The 23,983-nt window shown below is 43.3% G+C and overlaps 2 protein-coding genes, 1 long non-coding RNA gene and 1 pseudogene across 6 annotated transcripts; 2 read left to right on the top strand and 2 right to left on the bottom strand.

The window, feature by feature from the left end:
- Positions 1–228: 228 nt before the first annotated feature.
- LOC109740387 (calmodulin-binding protein 60 B) lies at positions 229–6,814 on the bottom strand. Its single transcript, XM_020299440.4, has 8 exons — positions 6,473–6,814; positions 5,085–5,160; positions 4,905–4,963; positions 3,006–3,499; positions 2,771–2,931; positions 2,489–2,692; positions 1,347–1,536; positions 229–1,121 (listed from the first exon to the last, which is right to left on the bottom strand). Exons 1-8 carry the CDS (start codon positions 6,556–6,558, stop codon positions 550–552), a joined length of 1,842 nt encoding a protein of 613 aa, XP_020155029.1. The 5' UTR covers positions 6,559–6,814; the 3' UTR covers positions 229–549.
- A 182-nt stretch (positions 6,815–6,996) lies between these two features.
- Positions 6,997–13,394, top strand: LOC109740383 (uncharacterized). Of its 4 annotated transcripts, none has more exons than XM_040392208.3 (16): positions 7,113–7,248; positions 7,332–7,370; positions 7,804–7,883; positions 7,979–8,096; positions 8,209–8,387; positions 8,731–8,813; positions 8,909–9,057; positions 9,157–9,218; positions 9,423–9,531; positions 9,727–9,846; positions 10,006–10,125; positions 10,208–10,328; positions 11,357–11,513; positions 11,600–11,672; positions 11,752–11,879; positions 13,005–13,394. In XM_040392208.3, the coding sequence occupies exons 5-16, from the start codon at positions 8,283–8,285 to the stop codon at positions 13,125–13,127; spliced, it is 1,350 nt and encodes a 449-aa protein (XP_040248142.1). In that variant the 5' UTR covers positions 7,113–7,248; positions 7,332–7,370; positions 7,804–7,883; positions 7,979–8,096; positions 8,209–8,282; the 3' UTR covers positions 13,128–13,394. The 4 variants fall into 4 exon arrangements, with proteins under 4 accessions (XP_020155023.1, XP_020155024.1, XP_040248142.1 ...); XM_020299436.4 differs by having other exon boundaries at positions 7,116–7,248; positions 7,979–8,162; positions 8,264–8,387; XM_020299434.4 differs by lacking the exon at positions 7,332–7,370 and having other exon boundaries at positions 6,997–7,248.
- A 1,745-nt stretch (positions 13,395–15,139) lies between these two features.
- LOC109740385 (F-box/FBD/LRR-repeat protein At3g52680-like) lies at positions 15,140–18,276 on the bottom strand (annotated as a pseudogene).
- Positions 18,277–18,394: 118 nt separating this feature from the next.
- Positions 18,395–20,591, top strand: LOC120966285 (uncharacterized). Its single transcript, XR_005759705.3, has 2 exons — positions 18,395–18,605; positions 20,236–20,591. It is a non-coding gene; the product is annotated as an uncharacterized lncRNA (long non-coding RNA).
- The last annotated feature ends 3,392 nt before the right edge of the window (positions 20,592–23,983 follow it).

The following is a 23,983-nucleotide window of genomic DNA, read 5'->3' as shown; positions in this document are numbered from 1 at the left end:
AAAATACTAATTGATATTTTTGAAAAGGAAAAGATGTGTGCTCCAGTTTGCCCTCCATTCGACTAGAAGATGTCCACGTCCCTTCAGCTCAACTTCTCATAAATGGCATACTTGATTACAACAAATACTCACTGTATGATCACTTGACAAAAGAGGCCAATAATAATTAATGCCGATGGTCCACTACAACAAAACAATTTTAGCTTTACAAAAACGTTCTCCCAGAAGTTATGGACCCCAACCGATTAATGGCCACAAAAGCATAATACATGTCTGTCAACATCAATTCACACCGTCTTCTACAGTAATATTCTGCACAAATTAAGCTAAACGGGAACAAGCTAAACAAGAATTTATGTTGAAATTATACAAAGAAGCGAGTAGACATTTTTTTTACAAGGTAGCAGAGCTACTCGCTGTAGATTTACAGAAAACTAGTTCTAATGGCAATCACGACGAATATGTGAGCCAAAGAACTAGTTCGCAGCAACAGCAGCTGGTATTTGAGATTTCAACAGTAACGTCTAACGGTGAGCACACGCCGAGATCTTAATCCTCCAGCTCAACAATCTGCGCCCTTCTTTCGGCAGCTTTCTTCCTGACAAATATTCCCCATCTCATAGCAGCCTTTATCTTGAGCCACCCGACAACGGCTTTGCCCGATGGACGGCTGGGCTCACCTTCGAAGCCTGGATTTGGCAATGGAGATTGCATGTAAGGGAAGGAAAACGTTTCGTCTGGCAAACCAGTAGAAGCTCCGCCCATATTGAAGACCCTGAGCAGCTGCTGCATGTCGTCACCCTCGAGCAGTTGGTGGCTTTTTAGGCGAATGTCTTCAGTGAAATCATCAGCATACTGACCATCACGGTTGTGATGCCAATTATCGTAGCCGACATTTGCTGGCTGAATTGGATGGCCTTGAGAAATTGTGTGATGCAACTGGCCGAGTTCCAGACCCATGCCATCACTTGCTGTTCCCTGATTAGACCCCATCAACATGGTATGCGGCAAAAATGGAAAGGCGTCATCATATGGCACAGGCATATTAGCAGATGAACTCTGAAGCTGAACAGACTGTGTTGCTGTCTGGTTGCCATCATACCCTATAGAACCATTTGTGCCTGAAATGAATGAAACAAAACATATGGTTTTGAGAAACTGCTATTCCAGAGTGACATCATGAAATATTCATACATCTCATACACCCTTTGCTTTATTTGTATGTATATATTTATATCCAAAATCAATGTTTCAGTTTTTCCAACGCATTAAGTCATATTTTCCTACTTCAGAAATAAAATGGCAAAAATACTTAGAATTTTGTATCTAAGCACTTGTGTGCTTACCTGTTGTAGATGGTCCTGGCATACTCGTTGAAGAAATGCGCTGTACATATGCAGCAGGAGCACGAGCCTCAGCTTGATTAGTTAATGCAGCCTTTTTCTTTGGTTTAGGGTTCAAGAGAGCTTTGCCATCATATTCAATAACATACATCCAATTATCATATGCTTTCTTCACCAGCCCATCAGCAAAATGCTGTCGCAAACAATAACATTCTAATCAGTCAAGATTTTATGTTTAAGAAAAACACTTCTGCTGATTAGAGCAGAGAAAGCCGAACTCACTCCTTGAAAAAATGAAAAATAAACAAGTACCCCAGATTACTTAAACACACCTAAGCATAGTGTAGCACATCTCAGAAATTACTGCAGTTAATAGGAAGGCCAGAAAAACTATTATACATTGGAGAAACTGGCTATACCTAAGGGTTTAACGTACCTAATGAGCATTCAGTGCGTTAAAAACATATAACTGTACCAGAAATTTAATACATAGTAGTTAATACACATTGTCCATGGCCATCATTCTTGAATATAAAGGGTGTGTGGACAGATCAAGACCAATGTGATATAAGATGAAGTCAGACCTCAACATATTACTCCCTCAATCGCTGTTTCTTGGGCGTCTTTTCCCAGATCTAGGGCCCTGGAGGTTTTTCTCCTCCTTTCTCCTGATAATACTCCCGTTTACGTGACGTTCCTGTTCCCCTACCATAGTAAAAGCGCTAACAATCCCTCAAGTTCCAAAATCTAAACGTCCCGACCATATACTGGAAACAAAATCTCTGGGACATCTCCTTCCATGTAGCCTGTTCAATGGTAGGCGGACTATTGGTGAGCAGAGATCAGGGCGAGCAAAGGTATGCAGACTCTGCATGAGATGAACTTCTCAGACGAGTGTGAGAGCAAAATCGACCAACTCTCAACTAATCACGTCCATGCCCACAGTCCTTAATATTGACGCCCAAACTAAAGCGCCCTAGAATTGGGAACAGAGAGCATACCAATTTCAAAACTCCAAAACAGAATAAATTTAATTGCATTATCTAGGACGGGTGCATGTTAAAATGAATGGGAACAACATTTAAGTTCAACAAAACATAACACTAGATATCAAATGCACCCAAACAAATGCCCATAGCACAAACCTTTTGGCCATCATCAAGACTCTCAGACGAATAGAATTGCTCGCCAGAAATTAGCCCACAGAATGCATAGAGGTCGTTGAAAATAGCACCAGCAGTTCTGTTCTCATCAGAATAGTATATGTAATATTTTCCACTCAAGACACAGGTTTTTGCATGTTCAACAAGGGAATCCCACATCTTGTTGGACATGCCACTTCCGAGGATCTAAAACAACAGAACAGTATTACAAATTAGAACTAAAACAACAAAAGATCAAAGGCCGTGGAAAAGAAACGAACTTACAGTACGCAGCTTCTGTGGATCCCGAACCACAAGCCTAAGAAAATCTTCAACAGTTAAAATTCCAGATTTATTCAGCCTCTTATGGAACGACCCATCTTTTCCTATTTTCTCTAACCTCCAGACCTCATCCTTCAATGCAGGTGGATAATGCTTCTTGTACACTAAGGAAGTGAAATTCAAATTGTTCAGACATATGTCAAGCAGAAGCACATGATTACCATTACAGAAAACTTACATTCTCCTCTATGGTCCTTAACCATGAAAGCTTCAGTTTTTGCCTCACGGATGCGAACACCCTCACAAAACCCTGAGGCAATTTTCAAACCAAGTCTGAATTTCCTACTCCTTATCCAGCTAGAGTTATCTGTGAACGTGAACTCCCCGATTGTGCCAACACCTTCTTTCAGTGTGACTTGTATATCGCCAGTTATAATAGGTCGTTTTCCCTCACGCTCCTTCACTATATGACTGTCAAATTCCTCCTCTGTCCAGCCTTCCTCGTCTTCATTGTTGAAATCACCTTCCAGAACAACAATATCAAGCTTGGCAGACGCCTCCAGCCCAGATGATACAACACAGCCATTGCCGGTATCAAGCAAAACAACATGAATTGCAGCCCCCTGCTCCCCTTCAACTTTTCCTCCGGTAAAAAGGGGAAGGGACAATCTTGTCCTGAATTGGAGTTGCAGATTTCTTCCACCAGGACCTTCAATTCGCTTTGGAGAAGACCTGCATTATTCCAATCAGTAGCAGATAATTAGTATCAAGGTGGCTCCCAAAGAAGGCCATTTCACCTTTTAGGCCTCAAAGTTTACATACTTTGCGAGGATATAGCATGATGCGTGAAGCCAAATTACATTGCACACCGCAAACATCAAGTTACTTGTAAGACCATCATGTGTTACTTGCACTATATTGATATATTTTACAATTCAGTAAGGAAAGGGTGTTATGTGTCATACTCCTTCCATTTCAAAATAATGTCCTCCTGCAGCTCCAAACATTTTTAGCCACTTTAATTGCTTTTTTCCCGTCAACAACGTCGTAGCAGATAGAGCTAGTTAACTTCTCCTGATGTTTGCACTTCCCAAATAGTTCATCTTTTGCTCGCATGTGTTGGGGGAGGAAAAAGAGGTACTCCTATGTCTAACCCTAGACGAACATCTATTTTGAAAGGAATGAAGTGCACAACTAGAAGGTATAAGGAAAAACTAGGCTACGGTGATACTCCCTCCGTCCGGAAATACTTGTCGGAGAAATGGATAAAAATGGATGTATCTAAAACTAAAATACGTCTAGATACATCCATTTCCGGACGGAGGGAGTACATGATTTTTTCCTTAACACACTGACAAAGCTACATATACATTTGAAAACTTATGAAGTATTCAATAGTGTAGTTCCTCTAGTCTAGAATTGACACTGACCACATGGGATCTCCAAGTAAAACATAATAAGCCACATAAAGTATCTTCAATTTCTATGCAAATCAACCATAAGAAAAGATTCCGCTTCCTTATTGCAGTCCTGAAGTCAGGTGTAACATGAGTCTATAGATTGAAACATAGAAAGAAATTATAAACGGAACGGAACCGATTGTGCCCCATTTACGCCAAGAGATGGACCTGTCGATGGGGGAGGAATGTATGTGGGTGTCAATAGGAGAGGTAAGCTATGGCTTGGCTGCTCGCATACTCCTATGTCAAGGTAGGTCATGCCTAGGTTGTTTGATGAGCTTTCTTTTCTAAAAAAAAAATGAGACCAACCCAAGGGCTAACCCTCATTGGCTTTTTTTATAGGAGAAACTCCGCGAGCAACCGCGTCAAAGCCGAGGCTCGAACTCGGGTGGGCTGGCAGCTACCCCAGCTGCCCAGCCAACGGGTCGACGCCCCGTCCTCTGAGCTTTCTTTTCTGGCAGAGGGCTGCATAGCCATGTACAGTGTGCATAAATATTTCAAAAATAATCTGATACACCTTTGATACATACCACATAAGGCATATCCGTGTCAGGTACGTATCACAACATGGAGAAAGCACCAAACAAACGGTTCAGTGCATCTTAAACGGAAAGTAACATATTGACTTTTTAACAAAGAAACTAATATATTTGCTTCATTGTTGGTTTGATTCATACCTCCCAGTGATTGCAGCAGGACCAAGTTTTCCCAAGGCGCGCTCCACTTCTTCACTAACCTACAAGCAAAATACGAAATTACAACCAACAGAAAGAAACACAAAATGACAATATACATTTTGCAACTCCATAAAGATATGTCATAACAGTATTCCTTTTTAATACTTGCTTTGTTCTTACCACTCTACGGAGAATTGGTTCCAATGATGAGCAAAGCCTCTGCAGACTATCCACCTTTAGTGCTTCAACAATAACACTGTACAAGTAGAATGAATAAGTACAAAAACCATGATATGCTGTTCAAATTGAAAGGTAAACCCAACAAAAAATGTTCAGTAAAACCATTTAAGATAATACTTAGCTAATATTCAACAGGCCACAACTCAACATCATAATGTTACAGCACTTCACAGTCTTCTAGCATTTTGAAATAGAATTACGAGTACAGATACATGAAAGCAAAAGAGACACACTTGTTAATGAAAGATGGTAAAATAATACTTCTTAATTGTCCTACACTGATTTATGTAGTCTGTAGCACATCTAAGTATCCAACACCGCAAGTTCACACAGACCACAACCAAGAATGTGCCATGTGCCAAACGGGAAACGCTTTCATATGTTCATATCGCCACACTAAACAATGTTAAGCTTTGGCTATTCAAAAAAATAGGAAAATGGTATGGAGGTTATGCTTATAAACATGACGCCCAGAGATAGCGCTTTAGAGATGGTTCTTGCCATTAACTAGGGAGATTCTTGTCAGTTGGCCAGTTGGGGTATTTTGTAAACGAACAAGTTCAATGAGATAGCAAATAAGACAATTTTAACATGGCCAGAGTGCTAATTTATGTATTTGCTTAACTTAAGTGCATGAGGTTAAAATATTATAACAAAAGAATAGAGTGAATGACAAGCCTGGAGTTAAATTTGATTTTGTCTGTATGTGTGCTGGATGATGCATACCACTTTTCTTATATTGTTTTCCATGGTAAGCATAGGCGTCCCTGAGTGTACATCCTTCTATAACAAGGTCACGAGCGTGCTCCTGAAACTACTTATAACGGATCTTGTCCTTTCTCTCAACAGTTAACTGCCAAGTTAGCAAGTTACCAAGAATTCAGCACTTCCCAGCAAGTCACACCAATCCCAGCTCAAATTCTTCCTAGTACTACGTGGTGATCCCAAAAGGCACTTCAAAACGCCCATGGTTATCAAAACCATAACTGAAATTCCAAAGTTATGGCTAGACGCAGCAGCTAGAAGACTAATCATCACCCCGCTAATAACAACCTGACCACCCCTTGTGTCCATGAAAGAAAACAAGTATGTCTGCAGATTTTCAGCCAGACGGCACCAAATCGCAAGCAACAAATCTGGACACAAATTCCCAAATCCCAATCATAGAGTACCGTAAGCCGGCGCTAAATCACGAAGGCTTTTGAACGATCCAGCATACGGACCCAAGCAACTCCACTGGCTAGCACTCGCGCGGCTGAACCGGCACGACTATAAGGAAATCACCTCACGCACTTAAAAGGGGTGCTAAAACTGAACGAATTCCTGACCTGGCAAGAGCCGGGGGTCGCGACCGCTTGGCCTCAGGGCGGCCGTCGCCGGCGGCGGCGGCTTCCAGCCCGCGCTTCTCGTTCATCGCCGTCAGCGAACCCTAGCCGGCACCCGCGCCGAATCGAGCGAGGCCCGCGTCCAGATTCCGCCTGACCGCCGCCGCTTCACCGATTCGGCGAGCCGGAGGAGCCGATCGACCGCGGTCGCCTGGGCCGGGCGCTGGATTCGGGGTCGGGTGGAGGGAGGTGGATCGCGGCGATGAGGTCGGGGAGGTGAGGGGAGAGAAGGCAACGGCGCGTCGGCGTCGGCGCGGGGCGGATGGGTCAGAGATCCTTTTGGCGAGACAGATAGAGATTGTACCCATCCACTGACGAAAAGCGCGCGGGGCCCACGGCGGCAGTGTGACGTCGCCGCCCGGCGGGTGACGTGTCCGCGGGCCCAGGCGTGGTGGCCTAAATATATTCTATCCGAAAGCCCAGCACGCCGTGGCTGGCAAGTGGTGGCGCGGCGTGGGTCGGTCGGCGCGATCTTTTCGCTGGGGCAGGGTTAGGATAATGATTAGCACACGTGGAACGACTGCGGTGGGCCCAGATCCCAACCCAACTTGTGATCAGGCCGGGACGGCCCCGCCCACGCGACCCACGAGAGGCCCACGAGGAAGTGATAGCTGCTCCTCGTCCCCGGCTCCGGCTGCTCCCCATCGCCGCCGCCGGCGTCATGTCCCGCGGTGGCGTCTTCCTCGGCGTCGACGTCGGCACCGGCAGCGCTCGCGCAGGTTTGCTGCGTTCAAAACCCCTCCTCTCACTATTATTTTTTAGTTCCTACTAGTAGTAGTAACCTCGGCATTTCCATATTAAGGGGAGATTTGGCAGCCTACTACTTCCTCCGTTCCTAAATGTAAGTCTTTTTAGAGATTGCACTACAAACTACATACGGTTGTATATAGACACATATTTTAGGGTGTAGATTCACTCATTTTGCTTCGTATGTAGTCCACAATGGAATATCTAAAAAAGACTTATATTTAGGAACGGAGGGAGTATATGCGATAATAATTAGTACTCCTCGATAACTCTAGCTTCATGAGAGGAAGTATTTTTTTCAACAGAAAAAATGCACGGAAATATGTTTGGTTTTCGGTAACTCTCACTAGCTCACATACTGTGATGGTGGGTAATATGGGATAGTGTTTACAGACTTCCTTGCCACTGAACATATTATAGAAACTTCAAATCTGAGTTGTTGTTTTTTCTCATTTTGAAGTGAACTTAAAGCAGGAGTTTGTCTTATTGGGTCAGAGTTGTAAATCATTTGTTGTCTGTTGATGCAGGACTCTTTGATGACAAGGGTAAGTTGCTGGGGTCAGCAAGCAGCCCTATACAGATATGGAAAGAGGAAGACTCTGTAGAGGTTGGCAACTTCTATTGTGTCCGATTCATTGTACTGCATGATCAGTATGTTAAGTAAATGCCGTCTTCGTAATTCTTGGTTATTTTTACCAACAGCAATCGTCAACGGATATCTGGCACGCAGTGTGTGCTGCTGTAAAATCTGCGTGCTCGTTGGCAAATGTTGCTCCCGAGGATGTTGTCGGCCTTGGCTTCACCGCTACTTGCTCCCTTGGTTTGCCCTGATCTCCACATTAGCCGCGTGCCTTCTGTGGTTTGAATGGAGAATTTTGTGTTTGAGGTGAGTAGAGCTCTACCGACTTGATAACAGAGGATGGTGCTTGCAGTTGCTGTGGGTGCTGATGGTTCCCCTGTCTCGGTTTCTTGGAATGGTGATTCAAGAAGGGACATCATCGTGTGGATGGACCATAGGGCTCTCGACCAGGCTGAACGAATTAATTCTCACAGTTCACCGGTATTGCAATTTTATGGTGGGAGTGTCTCCCCTGAAATGCAAGCTCCAAAGGTAACTGTTTTTTTCTCCATGCATATGATTCTCCTACTTCCTGATTCATTTTTTGTAAATACCTCTAATGATGTTGTTGGACATCTGAACCATTGTGTTGGTTGCCATGTTGTCAGTTGTCACTTTACAATCCTAGAAGTTTTGCTTGAAAATCTCAGAATGTCAGAATTCCAGCATTTCAAAAACTGAACAACACAATGTTCCTAAAAAGATGTTTTGCTTACAGAATACTGATAAATAGTTTTGAATTGTTTTGTAATGCGAAGGGGATTATACAAGGTTTGTTGTGTATTTTACAGTTACCTCCATTGATGGTATCCTATTTTGACTTTACCTTTTACAGCTTTTATGGGTAAAGGAAAATCTGCAAAAAACTTGGTCTATGGTATATAGGTGGATGGACCTCGGTAACTGGTTAACATATAGGTGAGTTTCAACGCACAAGCTCCCTAAGCGTGCAATAATCTGTGAGTTGAATTTCTAACAAGTTTTGCTTCCGCTGTTTTTTTCTTGTTTGCTAGGGCAACTGGTGATGAAACCCGCAGCTTATCACACATGGAACAGTGGAGGGAATCAAATCCACGTGGTATGGAACCATATGGAACGGATGAAGTCTTTTGGGCAGAAATAGGCTTGGGAGACCTTTATGAAGGGAGCCAGGCAAAAATAGGTTAACTGCTTATCCATTTCTTTTTTTTTTTGTACTAAAGGTGATGTATCATTTGTAGTTCTTAATTTTCTAATACACCATTCTATGCAACCCAAATAGGACACTCTGTTGTGTTTCCTGGTCATCCTCTAGGTTCTGGTTTGACACCTACTTCTGCAAAGGCAAGCAAATCAGTTTTGCTCTTGATTTAAACTGACATTGTTTAAGCTGCATTAATGCTAAGTGTTTTCATGAGTGAACAAAGGTACAATCGATTACCTAAGTGCTTTCTTTGTAGTTCTTATGTTAGAAACAAGAGAATAAATGTCTGTGCTGTTAATTTCCACTATTTGACTTTTGTAATGTCGCTTACCTCCAATTTTCAGGAGTTAGGCTTGCTTACTGGGACTCCTGTTGGAACTTCGCTTATTGATGCTTATGCCGGGGGTCTTGGAGTCATGGAAAGTGTGCCAGATGCAGAATTGAAAGCTGACAGTAAGTGTCGATTCCCCTGTGTTTTTCTAAGAAACTATGACTCCTTCTAAAGCTTCACATTTATTTATGTGAAACATTTGTTCCTGAGAAAAATGTAAAAGCTCGTGCCTCGATGCATTGATAGAGAAAATTAATATGTACAAGCCTAAGATAGGAACACCATGCACAAGATTATGTGGAGCATTTTGTTTGCAGTGTTTGATGAAGAAGCAATATGCCATCGCATGGTCTTGGTTTGCGGAACATCTACATGCCACATGGTTGTTTCAAAGAATAAGCTATTTATCCCTGGTGTCTGGGGACCATTTTTGTCTGGTATAGTTGTCTTCATATATTTTACTTCCTTATGTTCCTTGCCAGAATCTCTATTAATTTATCTCTGTGGTTGGCTCTCCTCAATCTTATGTTGACTATGTTAAGTTAATGCTTTTATTTCTTGAAATTTTAATGCTTATCTTTCCATTCCGCATTCAGCGATGATACCTGAGTTTTGGCTCACGGAATGTGGCCAAAGTGCAACTGGTGCTTTACTTGATTACATTGTTCAAAACCATGCTGCGGCTCCCCTTCTGGCTAATCAAGCTGCTTCTCAAAGTAAGTTTCATGTTTGCTGATGCAGATTATCTTTGATGCTGTACCATGTAAAGGTGTGTAATATTCTTCTCAAATTATCCAGGTATGTCCATTTATGAGTTGATGAACAAGATATTGCTTTCAATGGCACATGAACAAAATATGTCTTTTCCTTCTGCCTTGAGTCAGGACACCCATGTCCTTCCAGATTTTCATGGAAATCGGTAAGAGTTAAGCATTTGGTGCTTAACCAAGAATGTTGGCTACCTAGGTCTTTTTTTCTTTACAGTTTATGTGACACCAAAAATGGTATGTCGGTTTTAATTAGAAGATACAACCGTGAGCACACGCCACAAAGGCCATGTCTCAAATGCTTAACCAAGAATGTTGGCTACCTAGGTCTTTTTTTCTTTACAGTTTATGTGACACCAAAAATGGTATGTCGGTTTTAATTAGAAGATACAACCGTGAGCACACGCCACAAAGGCCATGTCTCAAACGCGGGGTGGGCTGGGCAATTGTGTTTCTAGCCAACTACTGTATGACACAAAGATCTCAGAACATTTCAACCAGGCTTCTTTTCCTGCTATGAATCTCAACCAGACGTTATGTAAAATTAATATGCCGTTGACATATACATCATCTTTTTCACTCTGGGTGGTTAAATTGAATCTATTATGCCAACTTCTATGCCATGTAATTATAAGTATTTATGCATCTTCTTTTTTAGAAAACAGGTTATTAGTATATCTCTTTTCTCGCCATTCTAATTAGATATACTCAACTAACAATGTGGCAACAGGTTTTATCACTCGGGCAGCTAGCAATCTCATTTCAAGACTAAATCATACTCCCTCTGTCCCATAATATAAGATCGTTTTATCACTAAATCATACTCCCTCTGTCCCATAATATAAGATCGTTTTATGACACAAAGATCACTAAGATCGTTTTATCACTCGGGCAGCTAGCAATCTCATTTCAAGACTAAATCATTTCAAGACTAAATCATTTCAAGACTAAATCATACTCCCTCTGTCCCATAATATAAGATCGTTTTGCAAGCTGTTTCAGCTTGTAAAACGATCTTATATTACGGGACGGAGGGAGTACCAGAATTTTATCACTTATCATGCTATCAATTGCGCACAAATTATTATTTCTCCCTCAGTGTTTTGGTGAATGTTTATTTGCCACCAGTGACACACTTCCAGCATGGTTGACTTGAATGCAAAATTATTGTTATGGTTAGGTCCCCTGTGGCTGATCCAAAATCTAAAGGGGTGATTTGTGGGTTGACACTTGATACAAGTGAAAAACATTTGGCGCTTCTGTACCTAGCAACAATTCAAGGCATTGCTTATGGTACTCGTCATATTGTGGAGCATTGTAATGCTCACGGGCACAAGGTATTTATTTGATATCAATGATCTGAAAAAGTAACTTGGTATAGAATCGGTGCTAGAATATATATCTTTTCCGTCATGTACAATAGATCGACACCCTTCTTGCGTGTGGCGGACTTGCAAAGAACTCCTTGTATATCCAAGAACATGCAGATATCATGGGCAAGTCTCCTCTTCCTGCAGCCAGCTCCCTCCTTTTCCTCCTCTCGCTGCTCTCTGAAATTTAACTTGTTCTTTACAGGTTGTCCAATAATACTGCCTAGAGAAAACGAGAATGTGCTTCTGGGTGCTGCTATTCTGGGTGTTGTTGCTGCAGAGAAGTTTGATGGTGTTCGTGACGCAATGAAAGCACTGAATGCAGCGGGGAAGGTATATTCTTTTACTTGAACATGCATCAAAATGCAGGCTAGTTTGTACTCCCTCCGTCTCATAATATAAGATGCTCTTACAACCAATATACTCACATATTGGCTGTAATAACATCTTATATTATGGGACGAACGCCGAAGGGAGTATTAGAAAGAGCATGTCCAAATGACAAAGCTATGCGAACAGGATAAAAACCAGCAGACAAAAAAAGAAAAAGAGAAAGTAGAAGAAAAGGACTCGGTAATTTTGAGAATTCTTGACTTGAAGCTCTTGATTTTGGCTAAGAAATCCACCCAAATTCATTGAATTTTTTTATTGTCTTGGATCATGTACGCAGAACAAGGTATGCAACACAGTTTACCTTGAATTCTAGTGATGTGATACAACTGATATAGCATAACATCTTCAAATTAAGGGAATCTTAGAAACAAATATGTATTGCACACAGCATGGGTACTAGGAGATTCGCCCGCGCGGTTTGGAAGGTTCTCAAGCATACACGGCGCTCAACAAAGGCGCGAGGACAAAATCTGACTTGTTGGCGGTGCGCAGGCCCGTCGCCATCTCCTCCACCATCGTTGTTATCTTCTTAGTCTCTTCTCGCTGATGTTGCTCCTTGGTGTCGAGAAACATTACCAGGCTTGGACTCCAAGCTTGTTGACCTGGAGGAGTGGAACTTTAGTAGTACCAGCCCCAGATTAAGATTAATAAGATTACTATTGTTGAAGATGCTTCTTTTGAGCTGGCGGCACCACTCGGCCCTGGCCGTGGCCCGCTGCTATCTCTTGTGCGTCTTCTCGTCGAAGAATGTGAGGGTGCACCTCATGGTGATGTAGTCGTTGCAGACGCATTGTGCCGCTTTCAGCTCGCTCCGCTCGACAATCAGGTGCTTGGAAAAATAAAAAATCAGACTTAAAACTGGACAGTGAGTTGATTACCGGGAACATCAGGGGGGTTTCTGTAAAATAGCATGACGGACCAGGAATACATAATTTTTTTTATTAGTAGATATAGATAGATATCCTAGCTTCGCGTGCATGTCGGAGTCGGCCTGGCGAAACCGGATGGAATTCTCTTGTTTTATTACATGATTCATCTGATGAATCACAAAAATTCTCTTTGCAGGTTGTGCGCCCGTCTTCGGATCCTAGGGTGAAGAAATACCATGACGCCAAGTATCAGATATTTAGGTCCCTGTATGAGCAACAGCTCTCCCATCGCTCAACCATGGCGCAGGCATTGCACTAGAAGGGCTATGTGACCAATGAGCTGAGGCTGCATCCTTGGTACTCAAAACCATGTATTTGTGGAAAGACATCTTAGCCCCTTTGTGGGTTTTGGTGGTAACAACGAATTATTAGTGGACTAACATCTTAGCCCCTTTGTGGCTTTTGGAAGGTTGTCCTTAAATAAACAAAAATGACCACGTCGTTACCACCAAGTATGGACAAACCACTCCTGTCTTGATATATATTCAGATAAAGCAACATGATCTCGCTTTGAAGTGCCTATAAACAGGTCTCTGAAACTCCGCGAAACCTAATTGATACGGGGATATTTTAGTTTCTCATGATTCCTGCTGCTTTTTAACTATAGGAAACAAAATAAAATAACTAAAACCCGGTACTTTCAATCTGCCATACAGATGTTCATCATTATTAACTATCCGGAACTACTGCAGAAATAGAAGATATGGAGAACAACATATGAGTAGCCAAATAGATGGTCACATCTGCCAAACATGACATATGTCACACGATTTTGACAATTATCAGGACAGATTGTTGAATGCATCCAACCAAAACATGCAGCGTGTTCATCTGAAGTATTACAACAATTTATTGCACATAATGCTTCGGGTTTATCTGTTTTTACTTACGGTACACGGTCGGCTATAAATCCAATATAAGAAAACAAATAAAGACCACATAGTCATTATTAATTTACTCGGCGAGGATTGGTATTCGTCCATTCATTGAGATAGTACCAAAACAAATATATCCAATAATATGCTTCCTCGGTATGCTATTTACAGTTCACTATTACCACAGATGCTATGGTGATCCGCTTCTCTAGGCTGCAAACGGATCGGCAACTGTTCAAAAAGAAAGGGGTCATGTAGAAATTGTGATGCCCAAATAACATGGGCAGGGTTGGGAAAGGCTCATAGGGCGCATCAGGAAATTGTATTTGTTTATGTTTCTATAAACAGATCAATATGCAACAGCATGATTGCAGTTATGTTAACTGTATCATAGTAGTTTTAGCTCAGTTTAGTCCTGCGTATATATCGATTAAAAAATTGTTTTTTTGTCTGGTTGAGGACCATGCTTTTATATGCACTACTAATGGATGGCCTAAATATTACCTCTTAAATACATACTTGGTTGAAGTTCCAGAAACTTTTACATGTTCGATAATTGCAGACATTCATGGAGAAAAGAGGGGCTTGAATCCATCAACCAGGAAATATGAACCAAAAACATCTTGTAGTTGTAGCTGTTCCTCTCTAACCAGCAATCAATAGCCAGCTGCAAAATAGATTATGTTAAGTCATTGGACACCATCATAAGTCCTTGTATTCGAGTGCATATCATTCTTCATCTACGACTACAATGCCGCATGATGCTTCCATACGATGGACCATCCGTTCTACAAAAGCATAAATGATTTATGAGGCAGTACATACAAATTACATATATGAAAAATTTTGTAAGTGTATTTATTTTAGACCAAATAAAACTGTATACTATATCCTGTATCTCTGACATGTATTAATGCAAAAATTTCTTTAGTCCTTATGCGACAAAGACAATCTATCTCAAGGAAAGATTAATGGGTCTTCCTTGTCTGGTTCGAGCAAGACGTGAGTTATTCTATTTTTGGCAACAAGTTTTGAGCTACTCGTATATACAACAAATTAACACCAAACATTTTTCTACTCTGCTTAAAACAAAGACCATTCTGCTCAGGAATAAGTGATATACTCAGAACCTGAATTGCGGCACAAAAGCCCACTCCGGAGGTCACCGGACAATCCCTCGACAAGGCAGATGACTTTAGGACAGTCAGTATTGTCCTAACAGCAATCTTGAAGACAATTGATGCCCGGTAAACTTAGAAGGGTAACACTGCAACAAGTAGTACATGCGATGGCCGGCACCATCATCTATGTCTCTAATCACTCCATCAAGCCCGGCAACCACATCCAGTGATTTAAGAGATTTCACAATGAAAACGAATAAGAGAAATATCCACAATTTCCACTGGACAAAATATACTTACTTAATAATAAGGATAAGAGTACACCTTATCCTCCTCGACCCAGTACAATCTGACTGAAAAGGTTCAACTGCGACAATTAATCCATGCATAATACAACAGTTCCTGTCAACTGCAGCTTGCAGCCCAAGAGCATTATTTTTTCTAAAAATAGACTTCCCCTAAACTCAGGAAGTGAATCCGGACCGGCGAGGGCATCCCCTCTTTGATTTTGTAGCTAAGCGATGACTTCTCTCCAATGTCCACTCCGGGCGCATGTGCTTGCACCTTTGACACACTGGACTCTTGTATAGTTTTATGTCCTCCAGATTCACGGCTGCTTGCATGATGCTCCTGGCATAGCTCACGAGTTTGTCTTCTGCTTGAAACCTCCCATAGATACTGAGCCCAGCAAGGTTGTGGTGCTTGAAATCAGATGCAGATGGTTCCCACTCCAGTCCCTTGTCCTTCTCCTCGCTAAATGCACCCTTCTTCCTCTGCTCCACTAAACATAAATGATCCCGCACCTGCACTCAATCAGGTCAAGAAAAATTTAATTAATTCCTAACTATTAAAAAAAGTTTGAACTTCGAAAATGAGACAATGAAAAGGAGAATCGGTACAAGAGTTCACCACGATCCGTAGTTCCTTAAGGTTGGGTGCACCTTGGAGTAGGAACATTGTCCAAGTCAGATCACATTCTTCAGGAATGTTAAGCAAATTCACAATCCTAAGTTTGTGGAACACAGGTAACAATTGCCTTCGACCTTCCGGTTTGACCCAAATCTGCAAAAGAGGGATAATCCAGATTTTATCCACAAATAATGGTTACAACATGCCAGCCAAACATACACACATCACTGACAACATTGAGGACCTTTTAACTAACCTTTTCGCTTCTGAAGTTCAAATGCAGGATGCTTATGGCAGTCTTACCAAGCAACTCACTTAACTTGAGCATCTTGTGCCAAGAGAGAGCAGTATTAATGATGCTCACAGTCTGGAGCAGTGGGACATAGCCAAGACAGAAGGGATCATCTTTTGATCTAAAAATACTAAATTTCAGTATTGTGAGCTTTGGTGCCCACTTCAGATGAACCCTCTTAAAGCAGCCGCTGGCAATCACTAGTTCACTGAGTTGCGGGTGCTCCACTTCCAGCAAAGACTGAATACCCATGTCACAATTGTGGAGGAAGAGGAACTCCAGTTGCTTGCATATACTAAAATTTTTGGGGAACGCTGATTCTCCTAACCTCAAATTCTCTAGCGTGAGGCGTGCAAGACAACCAAATGTGTTTGGACATGAATCAAAGAATGACATGAACTGCCTCCCATTTGTGAGCAGCTCATCCTTGGTACAATTTCTACGCACCTTCGTCAAGATTGTAAAGTCAACTGAAGCAACCTTTTGTGTTGCTATGCTGTTGGCAACAGTCTGGCCAATGAAAATGGACTCATCTCCCAAGTAGAATTGCATGCACAACAACTGAATGGTGTGTAGACTTCCAGCCCTCCTTTCCAGTATGCTCCGGGTTGCATCCAGCACGGTGGTGTTGGACTGAACTATATCTTCTTTCTTTAACTTGCTCGTTGTATGCTTTGACTCAAAAGAATCCGCCCTTATAACGACTTTTGAGAGTCTAGCAAGGACGTCCTTCCAACGTCTGGAGAGGATGGTGGTTCGTGCGGCGTCAGCAATATCAAGTCGCTCGACAATGTTGAGCAAAAGGTCATCTGGCAACTTGCTGAGCCTATCATCTTCATTGCCCTCCTACATTTCATACGGAGAGGAATCAGAATTGATTTCTTATTAGCCTCATCACAGGTGTAATTTTGATATTTCCCACAGACAAAGATAAAAAATATTATACTTTCCCATGGAAGACGCAAGTTTTAGTGTATAAATTTTATATGCTACCATAAAGAAAGATGTAATTTTGATTATATAAAATTCATACTCCCTCCGTCCCAAAATAAGTGACGTGGTTTTAACTAAAACCACATCACTTATTTTGGGGCGGAGGGAGTACTTCCCGATAGAAAGACACGAATTTTGTTTATACTACTCCAATAGAAAGACACAAAATTAATACCTCCCGATGGAAAGGCACAATTTTTATACTTCCACAGAAAGATACAATTTTGATTATACTACAAAATTAATACGTAGTACTTCCCAATAGAAAGACACAAATTTTGTTTATACTTACCCATCGAAAGATGCAGTTTGGACAATACAATTTTTATACTTTCCCAAAGAAAGACGCAGTTTTGATTGTACAACTTTTATACAACTAGTATTCCCTTCGTCTCATAATATAAGAGTGTTTTTGGCACTACACTAGTGTCAAAAACGCTCTTATATTATGTGACGGAGGGAGTACTTACCAACAAAAAGATGGAAATTGATTGTACGAATTTTATACTTTTTCCGTCCCAAAAAGCTTGTCTTAGATTTATCTAGATATGGATGTATAGAGATGTTTGAAACAGAGGTAATAATTACCCATAAAAGATGCAATTTTTATACTTGCCAAAAAAAATTAATCATTATAATTTCCACAAGAAGGACACGACTTCTGATTATGGTTCCTACTCCATGTTATCATTCCTGATAGTATTTTTTTTTCGGGGGTGATGTTGTAAGAGAATCTAGCGGAAGGAAGAGGATCAGGAGGAGAAACTCACCACCATGAAGATGAGGACTTGCCGAGGGCCGAGACGGATGGTTTTGGTTTGGCCACCGGTCGCCGAATGATCTCCACTAAAAACAAGTGGCTTCCCGCGGTGTCCGCCCGGGCAGAGATATACAGCGGCTTGGACCCCGCCTCCGGCGGCAACTAGGAGTATGAAATCGAGAGAGGTTTCTGATTGTAGTGCTTCGATTGCGGATTGCAGATTGCGACTAAAAAGGGTGGCCGCTTTGATCGCTGACTGCGATTCTCCGAAAGGAGCAGCTCGACAAGGAGCTGTTGCGTCGATTCGTGATTGGAGCTCTTATTTTGTCGCCTCTTCTCAAGCACCACTCGATCCTCGTATGAGGACCTCGACGGCGATGGCGACGGCGAAAGGAGGGAGCCCGGTACACGGCAGGCGGCGGGGGAACCGGCGCATATCTGATCTCCGATCCACTTTAGGCCTCGTTTGTTTCGCGTGGATCGGAGGGGTTTTCAGAGGATAAACCCCGCGAGGCCCAGAATCCCCGCAAATACCCGTTGGCCCATTTGGTAGGCGCGGTTTGGACGGCCCAATCCCTTCGATTCCCTTTCGACCCACATGTTCCCACGCGGTTCAGAATCATCGAGGCCCCCCTCGAGGATTTGGCTGCTCTCGACTCGAGACGCCGCCGCCGACGCTGCGCCGCCTCCTCCCCAAGACGCCGCGCTGCCTCCTCCCCAAGTCGCCGCGCCACCCGACGCCTCGACGCCGGTGATCTCCTCCGGCATACTGGACTTCTCACCGGTGGTTAGTCATCGCAGCCCCTCCCCTCCCCTCCCCCCTCCTCTCCATGGCTGCCACCTCCCGCACGCCCTCCGTCCGCCTCGTCCTCACCGGCGAGCACGCCAAGAACGGAGTCTCCTACCCCAGCTCCACATGGACCCTAACCCTACCCAGCTAGCTTGCCAAGAACGTCCGCCTCTTCTAGCTCCTCTTCTACCCGAACCCTAGCCGTCCAGATTGCCATAAATTTGAGTACTGAGGATAAATTGGCAGATTGTAAACCACCTAGCCGTCGAAACTTAGCAGTTTGTTTGTTGTCAAGGACGAAGTAAAGTTATATGAACCATTCATAGTCATTCTAGTTGGTTGATTAGATATTACACCATCAGATATGTTCTTCAGTTAATTGTAGTGCTAGGCCGCGTGGCTGAGACAATTATGCTTTTGTTTAATTTGTCTTTCTTAACACCTCGAGTGATGCCTCTCTTTTATCTTCTGAAACATTCTTTTTGTTGTTTCAGCTGAAAGTTCTGGTACAACTGTGACATTTGTGATAATAGACGAGTGGGTTGTAACAGTAGCATCAGTTGGTGATTCGCGCTGCATACTAGAGGCAGTGTGGTGTAGATTGTTAATTAGTGATGGTGATGGTATGATGTTAGGCTGCTAGCTCCTCTTCTGTTTTTGCATGCACTGTTTCAGTTCATAGAGGCCGTCTATGCTCCTCTGATGTTAGGCTGCTAGCTCCAAGGGAGTAGTGACAGTTGGCGAAGTATTTTCCCAACATACTTGTATAAATAGGAATCTGGGAGGGGCAATGATCGTCAGCATTTATATGTTATCATTTCAGCAATGGCCTAACAGAAGCAGAGGAAAAACAGAGCAACAAATGCTCTCCTTTTTTCCACTGAAGACTGCCAGCTCCTCTCTTCTGGGGTCCAGTTACTAAAACCTGAAGCTGGTTGGGTAGACACTAGTCACTACATGAAGTGATTATGGCTGCAACAATCGCCTGCAAACTTGTCTGTTTGCGGCTAATCGCCTGCAAACTTCAACAGCAAGAATGCCCTTCATCTGCAAGTATCGTTCAACATTGCTTACATCTGCACATATGAATCCTAACTCTAGAACAGCTGTGATCTATTTGTTGTTATTGCTACATCATCATTTATTTTCTGGTGATGGCTTGTTTGCGTGTTCGGTGCTTGTCTCTAGTTAGATAGGAGTAAAAGGATCACAACCTCGTCTGTTTGGGCTTAATCATACGTGAACTTTTATTATAACAAAAGATTGAATGGCGTTTACCTGGGAGCATTGTTGACAATTGCTTATATATCTGCACAGATGAATCCTAGCTCTACAACAGCTGTGGTCTATTTGTTGTATATAGCTGCTCATTTCAGTCATCAGTTGACTTCCTACACACTAAACAGTAAATATTATAGTAGAATTTATCACATACAGAATTCTTTTACACAAGAATAGACATTGAATTATGTGTGTTTGGGCCAGGATATATACAATAAGAAATCCCATGTATTTTGCTGGGGCTTAATGTGAGCTGTGCAGTTTCCAATTTGTAGATGTGTGTGCTGATGATGTTGCCATTTTTGGCTTTTTTTTATGTGGTCTCAAGATCAATGTTTTCTTGCAGGGTTATTACGAGTATTTGCTGCTTTCCAGGCTGGAGTTAGATGCTTTCCGAGGGCACCATGGCCGTCACACCTCCGCCTAATTCGGCTGTCCCTGTGTCTTCTTTGGTGGATGAGATTGATGGCGCTCTGTAGTTAGCTGTTTGTGCTCTGTCCTCTTGTAACTTGTGTGGGATCACACTGATTCATGATCTGGAGAAATAACAACAGCGCTTATTTCAGTTCTTGCCATGATCAAGTTTGTGCTACTTTGTTTTGGTTGGATCTGTTGTGCAAGCTTGTGTTTCTCTGTAAATCACTGCATATGACGGCTATAAACTTGCTGAGATGTTTCTGACAAGTACCATGTTTAAGTTAACTGACGAAAGTGTCGATATCTACAGATAAAAACTCAGTTTCAGCTCCCGACCTTCTGTTTTCTTGCTCAATGGCCTCCTAGACTGATGATGCGTCGCTTGTTGTGACAGATGTGGCTCTGCTTATCTCTACTAGTAAAGATTACATTTTTAGTTGTTTTGCACATCTTATATTAGTATGCAAACCCCTTCTACCAAACAAAAACTTTATACGAAGTGGATTGTGTTTGGAGGGTTTCAAAGGGATTTGAGGGGATTGGGTGGAAGAGGCGGATTCACCAAATCCCCTGAAATCCCCCCCCCCCCCCCCCCCTTCCCAAAACATCTACAATCCCTTCCTATCAAATGAGGCCTTAGGGACCTGCAACAGGCCGACCCAAACACACACAGAATTGTTGCTTTTAGGCCAACTCCAGCGCGCGACCCCATCCCGTCCGGCCCCATCCATTTGGGGGCAAAAGGGATAAATCAGACGGCCCAACACGCGACGGCTTGAACCCATCTGGTCCGTTTTGTGTCCGGGCCGAACCATTTCGAGCGCAAACATGCACCGGGTTTAGGTTGCGGCGGACAGCAAACGGACCCTTGGTCTGAGCATCTCTAGCGGATCCTGGAAAACACCCTAGTCGGGTGAAAAATAACCCGCGCAGAATTTGAAAAACAGCACGGTTTGAAAAAAAAATCAGGAAAGCAGGATATTTTGACCCCAATGCCGCATATGTCCAGTTTTTGCCGCCCTATTTTCTGTTTCCCCAATCACTGGGAAATTTTGGCGGGGCGGAATACCGTTGTCGTCACCGCCACATCTCGATGTCAATTCCTGCTGCCCCTGGCCACCCCACGCCGTCGAGTAGCTCCCCGCCATCTGTTGCATCTTTTCCACCACTTTGGGAGCTCGCGGGTGGCCATTCCTTCCTGCACGTGTGGCCACCGTTGCCATGGATCCGCAGCGAAGCTCTGCTCGAGGCCCCATGATGTAGGGTGGAACCCTAGATGGCCGATCTTTCACGAAAGGAGCGGATCCCGCGATGAACATGAAGAACACAAGGGGAAATCACGAAGGAAAACACAAGAGAAACACTCAAACCAACGAGATTAGGTCACACATATGCTAGATCAAAGTACACATAGAGATCACACGGTCCAAATCCAACAAGAGATGATACATAGGGTAACCGGTTCTTCTCCGTGAGGAGGTCTTGAGGTCTTCCCGTTAGGGGTCTTGAATCCAAGTGGATCTTCTCCGAAGAGGTGTCGGTCCCTCGCGATGGAGTAGATCCGGATGGATGAGCGAGGCTCTATCTCACATATGAGCTATCACAATGCTAACCCTAACTAGGAGGAGGAGGGGGTCTATATATAGTGTTAGCCCACGAAGGGGTAAGTGAGAGGGGGGATACATGGGCCCTTGGCCGTACACTGTGCGCAGATAGGCGCCGGATGTCTGGGCTGGGTCCGGATGTTCGGGGGCTCACGAAGAGCCGGATGTCCGGGCCTCTGGCCGGATGTCCGGGCTGGAGTTGCCCGATCCCTGTGCTCTCTGGATAGGCGGGGCCAGATGTCCGGGCGAAGAAGCCGGATGTCTGGGGCTTCGGGAGGAGCCGGATGTCCGGGGCATGGGGCTGGATGTCCGGGCTATCAGGGTCACTTCCGGAGCTCTCTGGATAGGAAGGGGCCGGATTTTCGGGCTGGGCCGGATGTCCGGGCGCTGTAGCAGCTGGCTCTTCTTCTTTCTCCTTCCTTTGCTCCCGCGCACACTTGGCATTGGTCCTTGGGCTCCCTATGGTCTCCTTGGGTGTACCTGAGTATGCACAAGGTCCGCGCTTGAGGTGGCAACCATGTCTCGCATGAATGGAAAGGGGAAGCGTCTAGGAGCGGGTTCACATTGTGTCCAATGGTGTATGCTTGAGGTCTCTTCATAGGTCCTCTTGAGGCTTGGGGAGTAGTCGTAGTGTGCATGGGGATGATCGTAGGATGCTCCGCATCATCTCCCCTCCCTTGGGAAAGATCCGTCCTCGGATCGACAACCTCATCACCATGGAAACGGTTGCCGTGGACGGACTTGTAGTTGGACGAAGTGGAAGACATGACGCAATCCAAGTACTCCAAGGTGTAGTCGGGATGGTAAACATGCAAAATGAGAAAACACAAGGGACACTTGGAAATACAATGGTTAGCGCACACAAGGTGTCCATCAAATAAGTATGAGTCCGTGCGGCAAGATTGTTCGTGGCAAAGCACGTGAAGCTTATCAAGATGATATAGAATGATATGCAAAGCGTTCATGGGAGCAAAAGCATTCATTGTGCACACAAATGTGTTGTGAATATGATCAATGCAACCACGGTGCAAAATGATGTCATAGTGAGACGGTTTATCAATAGCATGAATATGGCAATGGATGCTCAATATGAAGAAGTTATCATGCAATTGATGGTAGGCAATATGATCATGATGTATGAATATGCCATCAAGAAAGATCACAACAAATTTGCTAAGGAAGTGCACAAGCTCATATATCATGGATGACATCGAAATACAAGATGCAACAAGGCAATCATAATGTGAGTCAATCCATGCATAAGATGCAAATTTGTTATGGGTGGTGTTGTACCATAACTCGATGTCGGCGTAGAAGTGTTGGTTCGGTGGTGCATCCACTATGTCCGGGCACTCCTTAACTTGAAGGTCCATAGGGTCCATCTCCAATGTCGGTCCTCCATCCAATATATGTATCATGTAGACAAGAAGAAGGGAACAACAATGAAAGTATGGCCCATCCAATATGCGTATTTGAGAATGGATCAAAGGGAAAGAGTTCACCTCTATGAGGATGTCGAAAATGTTGGTGTTGCGCATCATGTACGCCTTCACATACCCAATATGTCTCGTGATGGAAATGCCTTGAGAATCCTTCGGAATTAAAGGACATGACAAACACTCAGAAAAACAAATGAGGTTAGCGGAAATGCAAAACCTATCATTCGTGTGGTGAAATACCCAACAAGTGTTTTCATCATGCTTATCATAAGAAAGTACAAGGGTATAGTTCATGGTATGTAGGCATAAGATGCTAGCACAACCAAAGAGATTAAGCTCAATCAAAGAAGCATGCATCACAAGTAATATGTCCAAGTCTCCACGATCAATAAGCATAGCAAGTTGGCCCTCAATACAAGGTGATATGAGAGATGCAACTACTGGAGACAAGAGACAATGGTCAAGACAAATCAAGTGAGAGGCATGAACATATATGTCATCAACCCAAGAAAGCGAGTAATAATGGAACATGGTTGATGCGACAAAGCAAGCAATCATAGTGATCAAGTCAAGCAAGCTAGTAGTGCGAAGATGCAATGTACTAGAAGGAATCATGGCAAGCATGTCATGTGTG

Source organism: Aegilops tauschii, chromosome 6 (assembly GCF_002575655.3).
Source record: "Aegilops tauschii subsp. strangulata cultivar AL8/78 chromosome 6, Aet v6.0, whole genome shotgun sequence".
In the NCBI taxonomy this organism is placed as follows: domain Eukaryota; kingdom Viridiplantae; phylum Streptophyta; class Magnoliopsida; order Poales; family Poaceae; genus Aegilops; species Aegilops tauschii.
This window is presented reverse-complemented; position numbering and strand designations above follow the sequence as displayed.